The sequence below is a fragment of the Scyliorhinus canicula genome, chromosome 20, assembly GCF_902713615.1.
Source record: "Scyliorhinus canicula chromosome 20, sScyCan1.1, whole genome shotgun sequence".
NCBI classification, from domain to species: Eukaryota; Metazoa; Chordata; class Chondrichthyes; order Carcharhiniformes; family Scyliorhinidae; genus Scyliorhinus; species Scyliorhinus canicula.
The window spans coordinates 60044316-60061162 of record NC_052165.1 but is presented as its reverse complement, the minus strand read 5'-3'; the positions used below and the strand labels follow the sequence as shown (position 1 = coordinate 60061162).

General features: G+C 45.4%; 1 protein-coding gene across 2 annotated transcripts in view; it reads left to right on the top strand.

Moving 5' to 3' along the window:
- LOC119954704 (proline-rich protein 5-like) overlaps positions 1-16847 on the top strand; it is a 134253-nt gene that overhangs the window by 40075 nt on the left and 77331 nt on the right. The window contains exon 2 of one of the 2 annotated variants that reach the window (XM_038780184.1): positions 13712-13825. In XM_038780184.1, coding sequence (XP_038636112.1) covers positions 13722-13825 — 104 coding nt within the window. In that variant the 5' untranslated portion in view covers positions 13712-13721. Of the gene's footprint in view, positions 1-13193; positions 13826-16847 lie in introns of those variants that run through there. The other variant, XM_038780183.1, reaches the window with a different exon arrangement.

Below are 16847 nucleotides of genomic sequence, written 5' to 3'. Positions count from 1 at the left end.
GAGGCACTATTGTATTCCATTACTGACAAATAATATTTCAGGTGCAGTTGTTAAGGATGTGTTATTGGCAGCTGAAAATGGGACTTAAGCTGATAAAAAAAGCTTGTTGTATTAAACTGCATTGGCAATTTGCGCATCCGTCTTCTTGGAGGCTGAAAAATTTATTTAAGGATGCAGGGGTAAGGGAAGAAGACTATACTAGGCTGATAGAACAGGTCAGTGATCGCTGTGAGGTTTTTAGGAAGTACAGAAGGACACCATCATGACCGATAGTAACCTTACCTTTGGCCAGGGGTTTTAATGACATTGTGGCCATAGACCTTAAGATCTGAGATAAAGCTAACAATATATTTATTTTGCATTTTGTAGATTTAGCAACCAGATTTAGTCAACCAACCATTGTACAAAGTAAAGAAAAGAGAGTAATCCTGGATCAGATCGTGAAAAAATGGATAGGGACAGGAATGGGCCCACCGGCAAAATTCGGGGGAGAATTTGCTAATGATGAGTTTAGGGATATGTGTGAAAACGTACATATCATAGTTATGAATACGGCTGCGGAAAGCCCATTTAGTAATGGTGTGTGTGAAAGAAACCATGCTCCGGAAGATTTTGGCAGAAAGACCAAATTGCAAGTTAAATTCAGGCTTTGCATGGGTGGTATATGCGACAAATTCATTGCAGATGGTTGGGGGCTATAGTACCTATCAATTAGTGTTTGGTGAAATCCTAAATTCCATCATTTTGGATGACCAGCCTCCAGCTTGGGAAGGGACTACAATTAGCTCTGCCTTTGCTGAGCATTTAAATGCATTACATAGCAGTAGAAAAGCTCTTTTGGAAGCAGAAGTCTCTGAAAGAATTCGCAGAGCTTTAAGGCATAATGTATGGCCATCAAATACCGTTTTGCAGCAAGGAGACGTAGTATACTATAAGAGAGACAATTTTAATGAATGGAAAGGCCCAGGGAAGATCATAGGCATAGATGGCAAAACAATTATTTTGCAACATGGCAATCAGACTGTTAGGGTACATTCATCAAGGATAATGGGTACAGATTACAAATTTTCAAGATTAGACAGAGCAGACAGACATGATGAGGAACCAGGGCCAACTGGTATGCACATGTTACAGAACTATGAGGACAGTTAGCTGATATAGACAGGGTTTCTGTAGAGGAACACAATACTCCTGATGAATTAGAACAGGCCATTTTTCCAAAACAACAACTGCCAAAAGTTGGTACAGAAGTGACATACTTGCCTGAAGGGTCCAGTCAATGGAAGGATGCAACTGTTAGTAGTAGAGCAGGGAAGGCCACTGGAAAGCATAAATACTGGTTGAATGTATAGCATACAGGGGAGTGTGTCAAGACAATGGATTGGGAACACGAAGTTCAAAAATGGAGGGCACAGAAACACAGTGACAGTTCAGATACCACATCGGATAGTGAACAGGTTCACAGGAAAAGGTTGAACTATTGAAAGGACATCCCATAGCAGAAGGGAAAGATCAAGCAGTAGCAGTACAGCACAAGATACCAGGCGGGATAGGGGATATAGTTTATCAAGGTCTGGGAACATGATTTTAGATTTTTAGAACAGTACAGCACAGAACAGGCCCTTTGGCCCTCGATGTTGTGCCGAGCAATGATCACCCTACTCAAACTCACGTATCCACCCTATACCCGTAACCCAACAACTCCCCCTTAATCTTACTTTTTAGGACACTACGGGCAATTTAGCATGGCCAATCCATCTAACCCGCACATCTTTGGACTGTGGGAGGAAACCGGAGCACCCGGAGGAAACCCACGCACACACGGGGAGGACGTGCAGACTCCGCACAGACAGTGACCCAGCCGGGAACCGAACCTGGGACCCTGGAGCTGTGAAGCATTGATGCTAACCACTATGCTACCGTGCGTTAGACTACAAATACTAATAGGAGTAGAAGCCCACATGCATGAGAGATTTTGGTGGCCTCCAATAAATTAGATGAAAAAGTTATCCAAGATGCCAAACAGCAAGAACTGCATAGTTGGAGTGAATTTGGGGTATACACGGAAGTACCGGATAGGGGACAAAGAGCTCTATCCCACAGATGGATTTGCAATGAAAAGGTTCTTCCGGATGGAACTTATAAGGCAAAGGCCAGGCTTGTGGCAAGGGGATTTGAAGAAAACTTAGATGATCAGGATTTAAGGGTAGATTCACCTACAGCAGGAAAGATAATTTTAAAGATCTTCATGGCTCTATTAGCCACAAAGGCATGGGAATGCAAATCTATAGATATAAAAGCTGCCTTTTTGCAGGGGCATCAGCTCCAGAGAGACATTTTTCTCCATCCTCCTAAAGAAGCAGCTAACACAGAAGGGGTACTCTGGAAGTTGAACAAATGTGTATATGGATTAAATGATGCGTCTAGAGTTTGGTATTTTTTGGTGAGGTCAGTTTTGTTAAAGTTAGGCTGTTGCCAGTTGAAAGCAGATCCGACAATCTTTTACAGGCACCATAAGGGAAATCTTTCTGGCATCTTTATGATGCATGTCGATGATTTTTTGTGGGGTGGGACTAGTGATTTTGAAGCTATTGTAATCTCTGGGTTGAGGAAACAATTCAGGGTTGGAAGTCAGGCTTCTGGTGCATTTAAATATACTGGACTGGTAATCGGACAGATTAAGTTAGGGACAACTTTACGTCAACAGTATTATTTGGAGAGCATCAGCCCAATGGCAGTTAGTCGTAGTCGGGTTTCACAAAAAGAAGCAGTGGTTTCAAAAATAGAAAAAGAACAACTGCAAAGTTAACTGGGCAACTGAATTGGTTAGGTAGACAGACTAGACCGGATGTCAGTTTTGATGTCTTAGAGTTGAGTACAAAAATGAATGATCCCAAAGTGGAAGACATAATAAGAGCATAATAAAAGCATTGGTCAAACTAAAAATGCAGGAGTGTGTTTTGAGGTTCCCAGTTTTAGATGATCTTAGGCATTTGAAACACATAGTTTACAGTGATGCATCCTATGCAAATTTGTGATGGGGTTTCATGCGCAGGAGATTTTATAATTTTCCTTTTGGGGAACAATGGTAAATGTTGCCCTCTTGTGTGGGAAACAAAGAAAATAAGGAGAGTGGGCAAAAGCACTTTGGCTCCTGAAACTTTAAGCCTTGTAGAGGCGGTGGATATGGCCTTTAATATATCTCAGATATTGACAGACATTTTGGGATTAGGGGTTTTGGGTAACATACCCATTGAGTGTCACATTGACAATAAATCTCTGTGGGAAAATGTGCACTCGACAAAAAGGTGTCAATGAGAAAAGGCTAAGGATAGACATCGCAAGTTTGAAGCAGATGTTGGACAGAGGGGAGATAACAAAAATTAAATGGGTGGACAGTAGCTATCAATTGTCCGACTGTTAACGAAAAGAGGGGCTAGTTCACAGAAACTTTTGGATATTGTTAATGAAGAGCGCCTGTTTATATGACTTTTTTTCCCTTTTCAAATAAAAAAGGGGGGGTGAATTGCGTGTGTTTTTGAGTTTCTTGAAATTTTGTTTTCATCAAATTATTTTTTTTTCTCCAAGGAAGGGGAGACTGTTAAGGAATGAGTTAAGAAACATTCCAATTAGATGTCTCATTGATCCATAATTGGCACAATATGAAAAGAGGCTGCAGGTAGCCTTTGGGGCATGTGATGATCAGGTTTTGGTGCAGTGTGTTTTGAAGGTAAAATAAAGGTGTTTGGAAAAAGGAGCAGATCCCTTGACTCTTTACTCAACAGCAGCCAGAGGCTATCATGAGGTAGCCTTTCCTCTCAGTCTTACAAAATTAAAATTAAATATTGGGGCTTCTGTGCAGTATCCTGGCCACTGTTGGGGTCTGGTCTGGGATCGTAATACTAGAAGGACTTGACTTGAAAATATATCGTCATTCCTTCACTGTATTGGGTCAAAATCCTGGAATTTCTGCCTCACAGCACTGTGGGTGTATCAACACCACATGAACTACAGCGATTCAAACGACAGCTTACCGTATTCACCTTCTGAATGGCAACTAGGGATGGGCAATAAATAGTGACCAAGCCAGCGACACCCAAATCCCATGAATGAATAAAAAATAACAGCACTTGGTAAAGAAAAATGACCTGGACGGAATTTAAGGTCTGAGCTCTTGTGTTTGGAACCTGCTCATAAAAGCAAAGTTTGCCCGGAATTGGTTTCCTGTGGGCTGTTTTCCCCAAAGCTCCACGGTTTAATCATCTACATTATTATTCAATGGTGTGTCAGTGGAGCCACGCTAATTAAACACATCCTGAATGTGCAATCACAAGTTTTACTCCGTGAGCAAATTGCTGCTGAGTTCCACAAACCCAAGTGGATCAGGATGTTGATGCAGAGCCTGGGCCAAGCTTGCTTCTTAATGATGTTGTTTCTGTCCTTGAACAATATCAGAGGTGTTGATGGGAAAAGTGCCATTGTCCATAGGCGTTTCGTTCAGAATTCAATGGAGAATTACCTGAAATGAAAAAAACGGAAGGTCTTCACTTTCAGAGCCAATGGGCGAGTGAAATGGTTAATAGCCCAAGTTAAATCAATGAGCATTTACTACTTTAGGGTGTCTTTAGTTTGATGAAAATATTTCCCTCGGCAGTATTCAAATAACTGATGCTTCAACACCCACCTGAACAATAACTACAAGTAAGAGACTACCGACAATAATGTTCATAACCTTAACGACAAACGGCGAGTAGAACACACCATGGAAAAACCGTGATTGAACCATTTCTTACTCATCTGACCGACAGAATCACATTTTCAAAATCAAATTGAGTAATGACTAGGTGAGGAGTTGAAAATAACTCAATCCAATTTTAGAGAACGGCATTAACATTAGCAAGCCAGGAGTCACAAGCCCAGTGATGGGCAGGGGTGTGATTGAACGGCAACTAAACAAAACAGAGTCTTGTGTTGGGCGCGTTTAGCCGGATGGGAGAATGTGCGAACTCCACACAGTCACCCCAGGGCTGAAATTGAACCTGGGTCTCTTGCGCTGTGAGGCAGCAGTGCTAACCACTATCCCACCCATGTACTTCATCTGGTAACAAACATCTCCCACAATTTCAGTGCAATTCTGCAGTCTTCCCCAAAGTGTGGAATTCTGTTATGAACTTAACAGATACAACTCACTTCAGCACAGCTTCCAGGTTTTTTTCCCAGCAGTTGTGACTGGTACTTTGACTTCATCAGAATGATTGCTGAGGATGTTGCTTCATGCAACTTCTTACGCTGGACCTACCACTGTATGGTTGGGTGTCATGACATGCCTTGGTGCAGATGCTCATTATTGTTGGGCATGTTTTTTTTTGCTGCCCTTGAATGGTTATTCCATTGATGTCAGTTTGCCACTTCACATGGTGTTTCCGTGCTGCATTTCAAAGTCCATTTGGAGTGAGTTAAATCCAACATAGAAATTAAGGGGTTTTGTCGAAAATCAATGTTATTGAGACAGTTTGATACCCTGTACACTTGGGCATTACCCTACACCCCATCCTTGTGAGGTCACCCTGCCATGGGGTCCCTGAGGGGACCCTCCCTTTTCAGGCCATAAACCACCTCTTTTGGGCCCACGCCTTTCAGGATCCACCCTTCACCACTCCAACCTTTAATAGGTCCCTTCTTACCCCACTTCACCCCCCCCCCCCCCAAACCTTCATGCTCACTCCTCATCCAAACCTTTCGTGGGCATGGCCTTCCTCAGGCCCAGACCCTTGGCAGTGCTATATGGCAACTAGGAACTCCAGCACTGGCACACATGCATTCTGGCAGTGCCCCTGCCAGTCTGACAGTGTGAGGATGGCAGTGCCAAGGTATCAGGCTGGAGATGCCCAGGTGCCAGAGGTAAAGCTGGGGGGTGGCAACCCTGCCCTGTCCCTGACCACCCAGGGGTCTCCAAAGGCCTGGGAGACCCCTAGGTGCCATTAGGCCTGGTCCATGTTTGTGTGGACGAGTACTAAACAGCAACTGGTCCAGATCTCCCAGGCAAGGCAGTTAGTTCCCAGGCCCCGGGAGAATACTGCGCAGACATATTGAAAGGAGCCTTCCCAGAGCGGGCAAGATCCTGATTGCCACGTCTCACAAGATTCATCGGCCTAGTCGCAACACCAAGTCAGGCGTGATGAGGTTGGTACATCGCGCCCAGTGTCTTGGTCAACATTCCTCCCTCAACCAATTTTTCACAGTAGCTTCATTGCAGTGTGAATGTAAACCTGCCTGTGACAGTAATAAAGATTATTATTATCAAAAACAGACGGATTATCCATATAATTCCTGGTTGTTTGATCCTGCCACGTGCAAACTGACAGTTACACTTTTCTAACATGTGATTCATTGTAACTAATTGACTGCATAGTGTTGTGGGATGTCTCTAACAAGGATGCTCTGTCATGATATGTGATTGTTTACTTCACAAACTCTTCACTTCTGAAAGTTTAGCCAAAATATATGTTCTCTGACTTTCACCTGGAATTAACTTGTAAAACGTTGGAGGAAATTCCGATGGAAGCAAACATGTTTCCACAATGAACGCATCAGATCTAAGCTCTGCAGTCCTGCCACATCCAGCCATGAATGGTGGTGGACAATTAAACAACTCACTGGGGGAGGAGGTTCCATAAGTACCCCCATCCTCAATGCTGGAGGAACCCAGCACATATGTGCAAACGACAAGGCTGAGACATTCACAACCATCTTCAGCCAGAAGTGCCGAGTGGAAGATCTATCTCGGCCTCCTCTGTAGGTCCCCAGCATCACGGATGTCAGTCTTCAGTCAATAAGATTCATTCCACAGGCTATCGAGAAACAGCTGAAGGCACTGGATACTGCAAAGGCTATGGACCCTGACAATATTTCAGCAATAGTACTGAAGACTTGTGCTAGAGAACTTGCCACACCCCTAGCAACCTACAACACTGGCATCTACCTGGCAATGTGGTAAATTGCCCAGGTTTGTGCTGTACACAAGAACAGGACAAATCTAACCCAGTCAATTACCGCCCTATCAGCAAAGTGATGGAACAGGGCAGCACAGTGGCGCAGTGGGTTAGCCCTGCTGTCTCACGGTGCCGAGGTCCCAGGTTTGATCCCGGCCCTGGGTCACTGTCCGTGTGGAGTTTGCACATTCTTCCCGTGTTTGCGTGGGTTTTGCCCACACAGCCCAAAGATGGGCGGAGTAGGTGGATTGGCCCCGCTAAAATTTCCCCTTAATTGGAAAAAAATGAATTGGTTACTCTAAATTTATTTTGAACAAGCAAAGTGATGGAAGATACCATTGACAGTTCAATCAAGCAGCAGTTACTCAGCAATAACCTGCTCATGGACGCTCAGTTTGCACTCCGCCAGGGTCACTCAGCTCCTGACCTCATTACAGCCTTGGTACAAACATGGACAAAAGAGTTGAATGCCAGAGGTGAGGTGAGAGTGACTACCCTTGACATCAAGGCAGCATTTCACTGAATATGGCATCAAGGAGCCCTAGCTATACTGGAGGCGATGGGAATCAGTGGGGAAACTCTTCGCTGGTAGTAGCTGGCACAAAGCAAGGTGATTGTGGTAGTTGAAGGTCAATCATCTCAGATGCAGGGCATCATTGCAGGAGTTCCTCAGGGTAGTGTCCTAGGCCCAACCATCGTCAGCTGTTTCATCAATGACCTCCCTTCCAACATAAGGTCAGAAGTGGGGATGTTTGCGGATGACTGTAAAATGTTTAGCACCATTCGGGACTCCTCAGATAATGAAGCGGTCCTGGACAATATCCAGGCTTGGGTTGACAAGTGGCAAGTTACATTCATGCCACACAAGTGCCAGGTAATGACCATCTCCTACAAGAGAGGATCTAACCATCGCCCCATGACATTCAATGGCATTACCATCGCCGAATCTCCCACAATTAACATCCTGGGGTTACCATTCATCAGAAATTAAACTGGACTAGCCATATTTAAACTGTGGCTACCAGGGTGAGTAACACACCTCCTGACCCCCCCCCCCCCCCCCCCCCCTCCCCCCCAAAAGTAAAGCCTGTCCACCATTCACAAGGCACAAGTCAGGAATGTAATGGAATACTCTCCAGTTGTCTGAAAGAGTGCAGCTCCAACAAAACACAAGAAGCTTGACTCCATCCAGGACAAAGCAGCATTCAGTTTCCTCCGAAAGACATGCTTGTTAGGTGAAATGGACATTCTGAATTCTCCCTCGGTGTACCCGAACAGGCGCCGGAATGTGGCGACTAGGGGATTTTCACAGTAACTTCATGGCAGTGTTAATGTAAGCCAATTAATGTGACAATAAAGATGAAAAATAAAGCAATTCTGTACATAATGTTACACACAATCCCCGACCACCAGGTGGCAGTGTAAACCCACCACGTGACCCTGTGTCTGGGGAGTTGGGAGTAAGTCATGTTGGAGGATTAACGTATTTTGCAGTAGCTCTATAACCGATGAACAGTGGCAGTCATGTGTACCATCTATAAGATGCACTGCATTAACTCGCCAAGGTACCTCAGACAGCATCTTCCAAACCCACAAACACTACCATCTAGAAGGGCAAGAGCAGCAGATACCTGGGAACCCCACCACCTGGAGGTTCCTCTCCAAGTCACTCATCATCCCGACTTGGAAATATATCACTGCGGCTGGGTCAGCATCCTGGCATGCCCTCCCTAACAGCACAGTGGGTGTAACTACACCTTGGGGACTGCAGCGGTTCAAGAAGACAGCTTCTGAAGGGCATCTAGGGATGAACCAGTGGCACACGCATCCCGTAAATGAATTTTGAAAAATGTGAATATTTCTGAGAGGGTAAGTAAGGGAATTGTTTGTACAGAAGAATTTCCAAATTTAAACCATACATTTCTGACAACAATACCCATTTTGAATATGTGAAAATTAATTGTCTGAAATAGGAGGGAAGGACTTGTTCCTTTCATGACACCAGGATGTTCAAACTCAGCTGCTAAAATACTTTGACGTTTAATCTGAGACTCTCAAATCCGGGTCTTGCGGAGCATCTGCCGCTGTTGGAAAACCATTTCTTAAATCCGGGTATTTGATATTTCCAATTAACAATCGGATTATTCAATGATTCCTGACTGGCTGGAATACTAACAACATACAGTGTACTCTTGTTCATTCAAACACCATTTTTGCTCAATCAGTATTTGGCTTATCCAATAGTTTGAAATGAACAATTATAATCAAACAACACAGAGAAACATCAAAGCAATTGGTGAAAAGCATGTGACTAAAATCTGAGTATGCTGTACAAGCTGTGAAACACAATGTTCAGTCACTTGACAAACTGCTCTCAGATTGTGGTTAGCTTCCTGCTGAAAGCACATTCATCCACAAAGTACTTACTGCAGAGGAAGTTCAGCAAAGACATCCTGTTTAATTATCAGCCACTTCATCAGCAAGCTATCAAAATTGGATGTCATGGCCACATTGAGGGCAGGTTCTTTAATTCAGGCTCACTGGACTCTCTCACTGGGGCCTCTTTACTCTCACTCGCACTAGTAGAAGCATTCAGCCAGACAATAATTAATTTCTATTGCCAGTCAACAGTCTGGCCATTGGAGTCTCATTTCCACCGCCTACAGTACATTCAGATTTCATGAGTGCTGGGACACACTATGGTCAGAGCCAGCTGTCGGTATTTGTGTGAGATCCTCACCTGTGCAGTGTACATTTGCTTCTGCTACTGGCAGGGTGATTTTACTTTGGATCCTGTTCACCACTACTTCACACGGGTCCTCGACTATCCGTCTTGTCATGCCGATTTTCGGTCAATGTGACCCAGTCACTCTTGTGTGAAAAGCACAAGGCATTTCCATTAATTTATAATTTTTACAGATTATGGGCAGAGTATTTGAAATATCCAATCACTAGCAAGGCCCAATTTGTCATGTTCTGTAGACTGGCCGACGTGAATGATGAACGACAGAACATCTAGTGTAAATAATTTATTATGAAACAACTGCGTGGTAAAGATAATTAGAATACAGTAATAAACTACTGACACTAACTATTATGGAGCTGCTGCAAAATACGTTGATCCTCCAACATGACTTACTCCCAACTCCCCAGACATAGTGTCACGTGATGGGTTTACACTGCCACCTGGTGGTTGGAGATTGTGTGTAACATGTACAGAATTGCTTTATTTTTAATCTTTATTGTCACATTAATTGGCTTACATTAACACTGCAATGAAGTTACTGTGACAAGCAATTTTCATTTCAGGAGGAGGTCCGTTGGAATAAAAGGTGGGACATTAGAGAGGATAACTCTCTCGGCAGTGGCCTCGAGCGGGTCCACCGCCAGGTAGATCCCAACCACCGTGAGCCCTTTTTTCCAGGGCGGGGTGGACCGCCCGCCCGGCTCTCAAAAAGAAGACAGCTTTGCCATACACCTTCGAGGCTGGAACTATGGCCGCATGGCCAACAATCCCGGCCAGAGCACAGATGCAGGCCTCAATTGACATGGTGGGGTGGGCGCAGTACTTCACCCCAAGTTTTTGGATCATGAGGCGGTACGGTGACCTAACCCCGGGAACAGTGGGGAGGGTGAAGGCCACCACTCCCACATAGGTAGCTGTAGAGGACCCCACCGCCGGCATAGGCAGAATTGCTGCCATCCCGGTTAGTGGTGGACGATAGGGAGAAAGTGGAGGGAGAGAGTAACTGAAGGGGTGGAGGGATGGGGGAGGCACAGGAGGATGGGGCACAGGGGGATGGACCGCGGTGTGCCCCAAATACAAGGATAGGAAAGGGGAGGGAGGAACAGGAAAGTAAGGCACAAAAGGATAGGCCGGTGCCGAGGAAAGTCTTGCAGGCTGGTCCCTCAAAAGGTTTTCGATCCAGCAGCGGGTGGGTAGGGAACAGGGTCTTTATCCCATCTCGGCATAATCGGCAGATGAAAACAAAACATACTCCAGTTGCACCAACTTTCTCCTCTTCGTCCCCTTCCAAGTGTTACAGCAACCTCCTGTTTGCTGGGAGGCCTCAGGCCCTGCGGCTCTGTAGATGAAACAGTCAGCAAACTGCAAACAGTCCCAGTTCTAAGGTCCCAGTAGATGGAACAGGCAGCAAACAGTCCTGGCCCCATCTCCTCTCCTTCTGCTGTAGGCTCTGGAAATACAGGGAGGCGGGCAGGCAGTGTGTAAATCCAGTCCAGAAGGTCAGAAGTGGTGATGTTCGCTGATGATTGCACTGCATTCAGTCCGATTTGTAATTTCTCAGATGCTAAAGCAGTCTGTGTCCATATGCAGCACGACCTGGACAACATTCAGGTTTGTGCTGATAAGTAGCAAGTGAATTCATTCCACACAAATGACCATCTCCATCAAGAGAGAATTTAACCATCGCCCCTTGAGATTCAATGCATTAACTTCGCTGAATCCTCCACCATCAATTGACCAGAAGCTGAACTGGATCAGCCAGAAAGTAACATGCCGCCTGAATCCACCCCCCCCCCCCCCCCCCCCCCCCCCCCCTCCACCCCCCAAGACTCTCCACCATCCACAAGGCAGGAGTGTGATGGAATGCTCAATACCGGATAAAGCAGCTATTCTAAGAGAGGGATAAACCTGGCTTGGCTAACCAAGTACGTTAAGGAGTGTATTAAGTTGAAAGAAAAGCATATAAGGAGGCAAAAGTCAGTAATAGCCCTGAAGGCTGGGATAAATACAGACTCTAGCAAAGCAGGTCTAAAAAGATAATAAAGAGAGAGAACATAAACTACGGGGGCAAACTAGTGAGGAATATCATAACTGGCAATAAGAGCTTCTTTAAATATATAAAAAGGGAGAGAGAGGTCAAAGTGAACATAGGCCCTTCGAAAATGAATTGGGAGAGATAATTATGGGGAACAAGGAAATGGCAGAGGAGTTAAACTGACATTTTGCAGAAGTCTTTACGGTGCAAGGTACTTCGAACAACCCATTAATACCAAAAAATGCAGGGGAGAAATTAAATACCATCATTAGGGAAGTAGTATTAGACAAGTTAATGGGGCTAAAGGCAGATAAGTCCCCTGGCCTTGATGGCTTGCATCCCAAGGTCTTAAAAGAAGTAGCTACTGAGATAGTGGATGCATTGGTTGGACTTTTCCAAAAATCCTTGGATTCTGGAGAAGCATCGGAGGATTGGAAAAGTGCCAATGCGATACACCTATTCAAAAAGGGAGGGAGGCAAAAAACTGGTAACTATAGACTGATTAGCCTAACAGCCACTGTTAGAAAAAAGTTGGAATCAATTATTACAAAAGTAATAGCCGCACATTTGGAAAATCGTAATCTAATCAAGCAAGTATATTGGCATGGATAGAGAAATGGCTAATAGGAAGGAAACAGCAAGGGGGTAGAAGGGGTTATTTTTCAACTTGGCGACCTGCAACCAATGGGGTTCGACAGGAACCGTAACTATTTACAATATGTATTAATAACTTGGAGGTAGGAAGTGAATGTACTTCCTACATTGGGGGTTGGAGAATAAGACCAGGGAAGTTTTGCTGCTACTGTACAGGGTACTGGTCATACCACATCTGGAGTACTGAGAGTAGTTTGGTCTCCTTGTTTAAGGAAAGATATTATTTCATTGGAGGTAATTCAGAGGAGGTTTATTAGGATGGAGACTAGTCCATTTGCTTAGATCCCTGAGGAATCAAGCCTCAAGCTTCTGACTCAGAACTGTGTACGCTGCCACTGAGCCAAGGCTGAATGGGAAGCGACTATAATTCAATTTGAATCCTGTGCCTAAATCTGAATCATTGTTTCCAGTAATGTGCGGGGGGGGGGGGGGGGGCTCCTTACTGTGTGGTGTTTCTGATTGAAATACACCAAATGTCTGCTTTTTCATTTTAACATAAAAATGATACTTAAAAACGGGACAGGTCAGTGGAAACTTTTTTTTTTGTAAATTGCATTTTTAGCAATTAGCTCCAACCGTGTGATCAATCTGTTCCATAGCAGGAAGTCAGCTGATGATCAAAGTGTTCAGTACAAGGTGCAAAGTGTCCTCAAGAGGGGAAAAGAAAACGATTTTCCTTTCGCTTTTCTGTGTGTGTGGCAATTGCAACAGGAACATTCTCACACAGTTACATTTCACACTTTCTTTCTGCCTAGTGTCTGATTCTAGATTTTATTTTAAAAAAACAACTTGCTGCCAATTGCAAACTCTCTCTCCCACCTCCCCAAAGTAATCCTTTAGAAAGTAGCACGGGTGGAGTCACGTCGTCAGATCCGCTGGCCAGTGTGTGGGATGTGCGGTATTTACGTGTTTGATTTAGTTTCCCCCTGTATTCCCACTGTAAGCTGTGCAGAGAGTGAGAGCAGTGTCTGCACTCCCTCCCTCCCGCCGAAATGCAGCCTGAACGTGATCACCCTGGAGTTCAATCGGCTTTCTCCCCCTTAGAAAGAAGCAGACTTTGGTGAACCGTTAAGCTGGGAGACTGGTTCCCCGCGCGTGGAAGCGACTTCAGAAGAGTTCGGATTTTAAAACCAATGTAAATCTGGCTGATTCCTGAGGTCACTTGTGGGCACTAAATTCAAAAACCTGCCCCAAGGCGGGCTTCTCGTCCCCACCTCCCTCCCTTGTTGCTTCTGCCGTGCGGGGTGGGTTACTTTCTGTGCTAACCATGAGGAATTTCCGCAGACCGAAGTTCATGAGTTCACCCAGCCTCAGCGACCTGGGCAAGAGCGAGCAGGCAGCCTTGCAGGAGCGGGGGACCCAGCAGAGACGCGCCGGCTCCAACGCCACCTGGAACAGGTAAAGAGCTGGGAGCAGCCGGCCCTCCCCACGCAAACACACACACACACACACACACACTTATTCCAAACATTCACTCTTAATTTACAATCTAACCTCTGCAGTGCATGTTGATATAATAAAAAACACCCAGCTCCGCTTCAGCTCAAATAAGTTGGCAACCACCGTCTCCACAACCCAATGGGAGCCCCATTTTATTCAGAAATAAAAATGTGAGAAGTACTGAGCAGGCCTGGCAGCATTTGTGGGGAGAAAAACAAGAAGTTCACGTTTCCCATCCAATGTGCCTCTTCCTTCACTTTGACTCAATGTTACCTCTTGTTCTCCTCTCTGCAGAAGTTACCAGTCCTCCCAAGGGTTTTCCAGCATTTCCTGGTTTTACTTCAGATTTCCAGCATATGTTCTCACATTTTGCTTTTATCCTTTCCCATCCTGACCCCACCCCCAAAGGAACAAAATCCAACAACGCTGGAAAATCTCAGCAGCCTCTGATGGCATCTGTGGAGAGGGAACGGAGCTAGTGTTTCCCGTCTGGATGACTCTTGGTCAAAGCAGCCCAAAGGAAATTGGCCAGATCCAGTGCATCACTTGGTTTTAGCACCCATTGAGGTTAATATTGGGCTGAATGTTTCCCAATCCCAGGTGGTCCTGTCACGTGGACTAAACAGACCAGTTGGTCAGCAGCCCAGGGGCGGTGCCACTGGTATCAAACGCTCCTTCTGAGGCTGCAGAGAGAGAGGTTAGTACTGCAGCCAGTATTTTATTTAGTGTGCTGTCAGGAAAGCAGGCCCCAGTGATTGGAGCTGCAGGGCAGGTGTTGCCACCAGCCCCCCCCCCCCCCCCCCCCCCCCCCCCCCCCCCCCAGCAACCAGAATGTAAGGCCCCTCCGCTCCAGACCCTGCCCTGGAACCCGCTGCAAGGTTGCTACGATTTACCTGATGATCTCCCATGCAGCGGGGCTCTGTCCTGATGCCAATAAGATGCTAGAGGGGGCAGAAAATGACCTTTAATTAGTCAACTAAATTAGTTTGTTGGTCTTGCCTGTCTGCAGTTGATGGGCAGCTGTACTGCTGCCGTTCCTTCCATTGAGAATATCGAGCGATGGCACGAAGACCTTGGGCTCCCCCTCCCCTAATGTTGCCTTTATACGCCGTCTCCAAAGGGCTGGTAAACCCAGCCCATTCAGCAGTGTGCAAAGCCAGCATAACACCCGATAGGCGGACGTGCGACAATTCTACCCATGTGCTGTATCACACTTCTGCAATATTGACAACATTCCATTCCATTCCAGCCACTCACTGCTGAATACCTGTTTGTCCACTCTTGTCCCGCCATGTTTGGTCGCATCCCTACATTAGTTTAACACCCGTCCCCATTTTAGAACATAGAACAGTACAGCACAGAACAGGCCCTTCGGCCCTCAATGTTGTGCCGAGCCATGATCACCCTACTCAAACCCACGTATACACCCTATACCCGTAACCCAACAACCCCCCCCCTTAACCTTACTTTTTTATTAGGACACTACGGGCAATTTAACATGGCCAATCCACCTAACCCGCACATCTTTAGACTGTGGGAGGAAACCGGAGCACCCGGAGGAAACCCACGCACACAGGGGGAGGACAGGGGTCTTGTGCGCCTCCAATCTCACAGAGGAATCATGTTCTTTACATTTCTGAGTTTAGTCTGAGAGCAGTAAATCTGCATTACCAAAGGGTGGTCAGGTTGATTGGATGGTGCTATCCTCATCCCCATCCTTCAAAGGAAACATTCAGGGTCAGCTGTTAGCTACATTGTTTATTCCTGGGCAATATCTGCAAAGCAGCTATAGAATTTTATATAATAAATATCATAGAATCCCTACAGTGCAGAACGAGGCTCATTGAGTCTGCACTGACCCCCCTGAAAGAGCACCCTACCTAGGTCCCATTCCCCACACCTTATCCCTGCTACTCCATCTAACCACTGGATACTAAGGGGCAATTTACCATGGCCAATCCACCTAATCACATCTTTGGACTGTGGGAGGAAACCGGAGCACCCGGAGGAAACCCACGCAGACACAGGGAGGAAGTGCAAATTCCACACACTCACCCAAAGTTGGAAGTGAATCCAGATCCCCGCTACTGTGAGGCAGCAGTGCTAACCACTATCTATAATCATAAAACATGTAGTTCTAACCCAAAGCTGTGCATTTAAATGCAAGAAGAGTACCTAATTGGTAAATCTATAAAATTGATTTGTGTAGTTTATTGATCACTGACTGTGTGCAGGTTTGGCCTAATCTACAGCTCCAGTATTCATGACAGATCTCCTCATACTGATTTAAATTGTCAGACTAATAGACACATGCTGAAAACCATGGGTCTCCTGATTTAGGTCCTCTGAAGTAGTTTCTTTGTAGAATAATGCTATTAAATTCGATGAGGCATCTGCTCCTGAAAGACAAGTATTTTTTAGCAATCTCATGCTTGCAATGACATGCGAGTTAGAAGACCGCTCTGCCTCTTGAGCCTGCTCCGCTATTCAGTAAGATCTGATTCTAACCCCACATTTCTGCCCATCCCCCGATAACCTTTCACCCCCTTGTGAATCAGAAATCTGATCGGGCTCCGCTTTTTAAAAAAACTCTATAAAGACTCTGCTTCCACGGTCTTTTGAGGTAGAAAGTTCACGGCCCTCTTGAGGGAAACAAGTTTTACTCATCTCTGTCTTAAATGAGCTACCGCTTATTTTTAAACAGTGACCCCTAACTCTAGACACTCCCACAAGAGGAAACGCCCACTCCACATCCACCTTGTCAATACCGCTCAGGATCTTAAAGGTTTCAATCAAATCGCTTCTTACTCCTCTAAGCTCGAGTGGATACAAATAAGACAACCTGCCCATTCCTGTTACCAGTCTAATAAACCTTCTCTGAACTGCTTCTAACATATTTACATCTTTCCTTAAATAAGGAGACCAGTACTGTACACAGGACTCCAGATGTGGTCTCAACAATGTCCTATACAACTGAAGC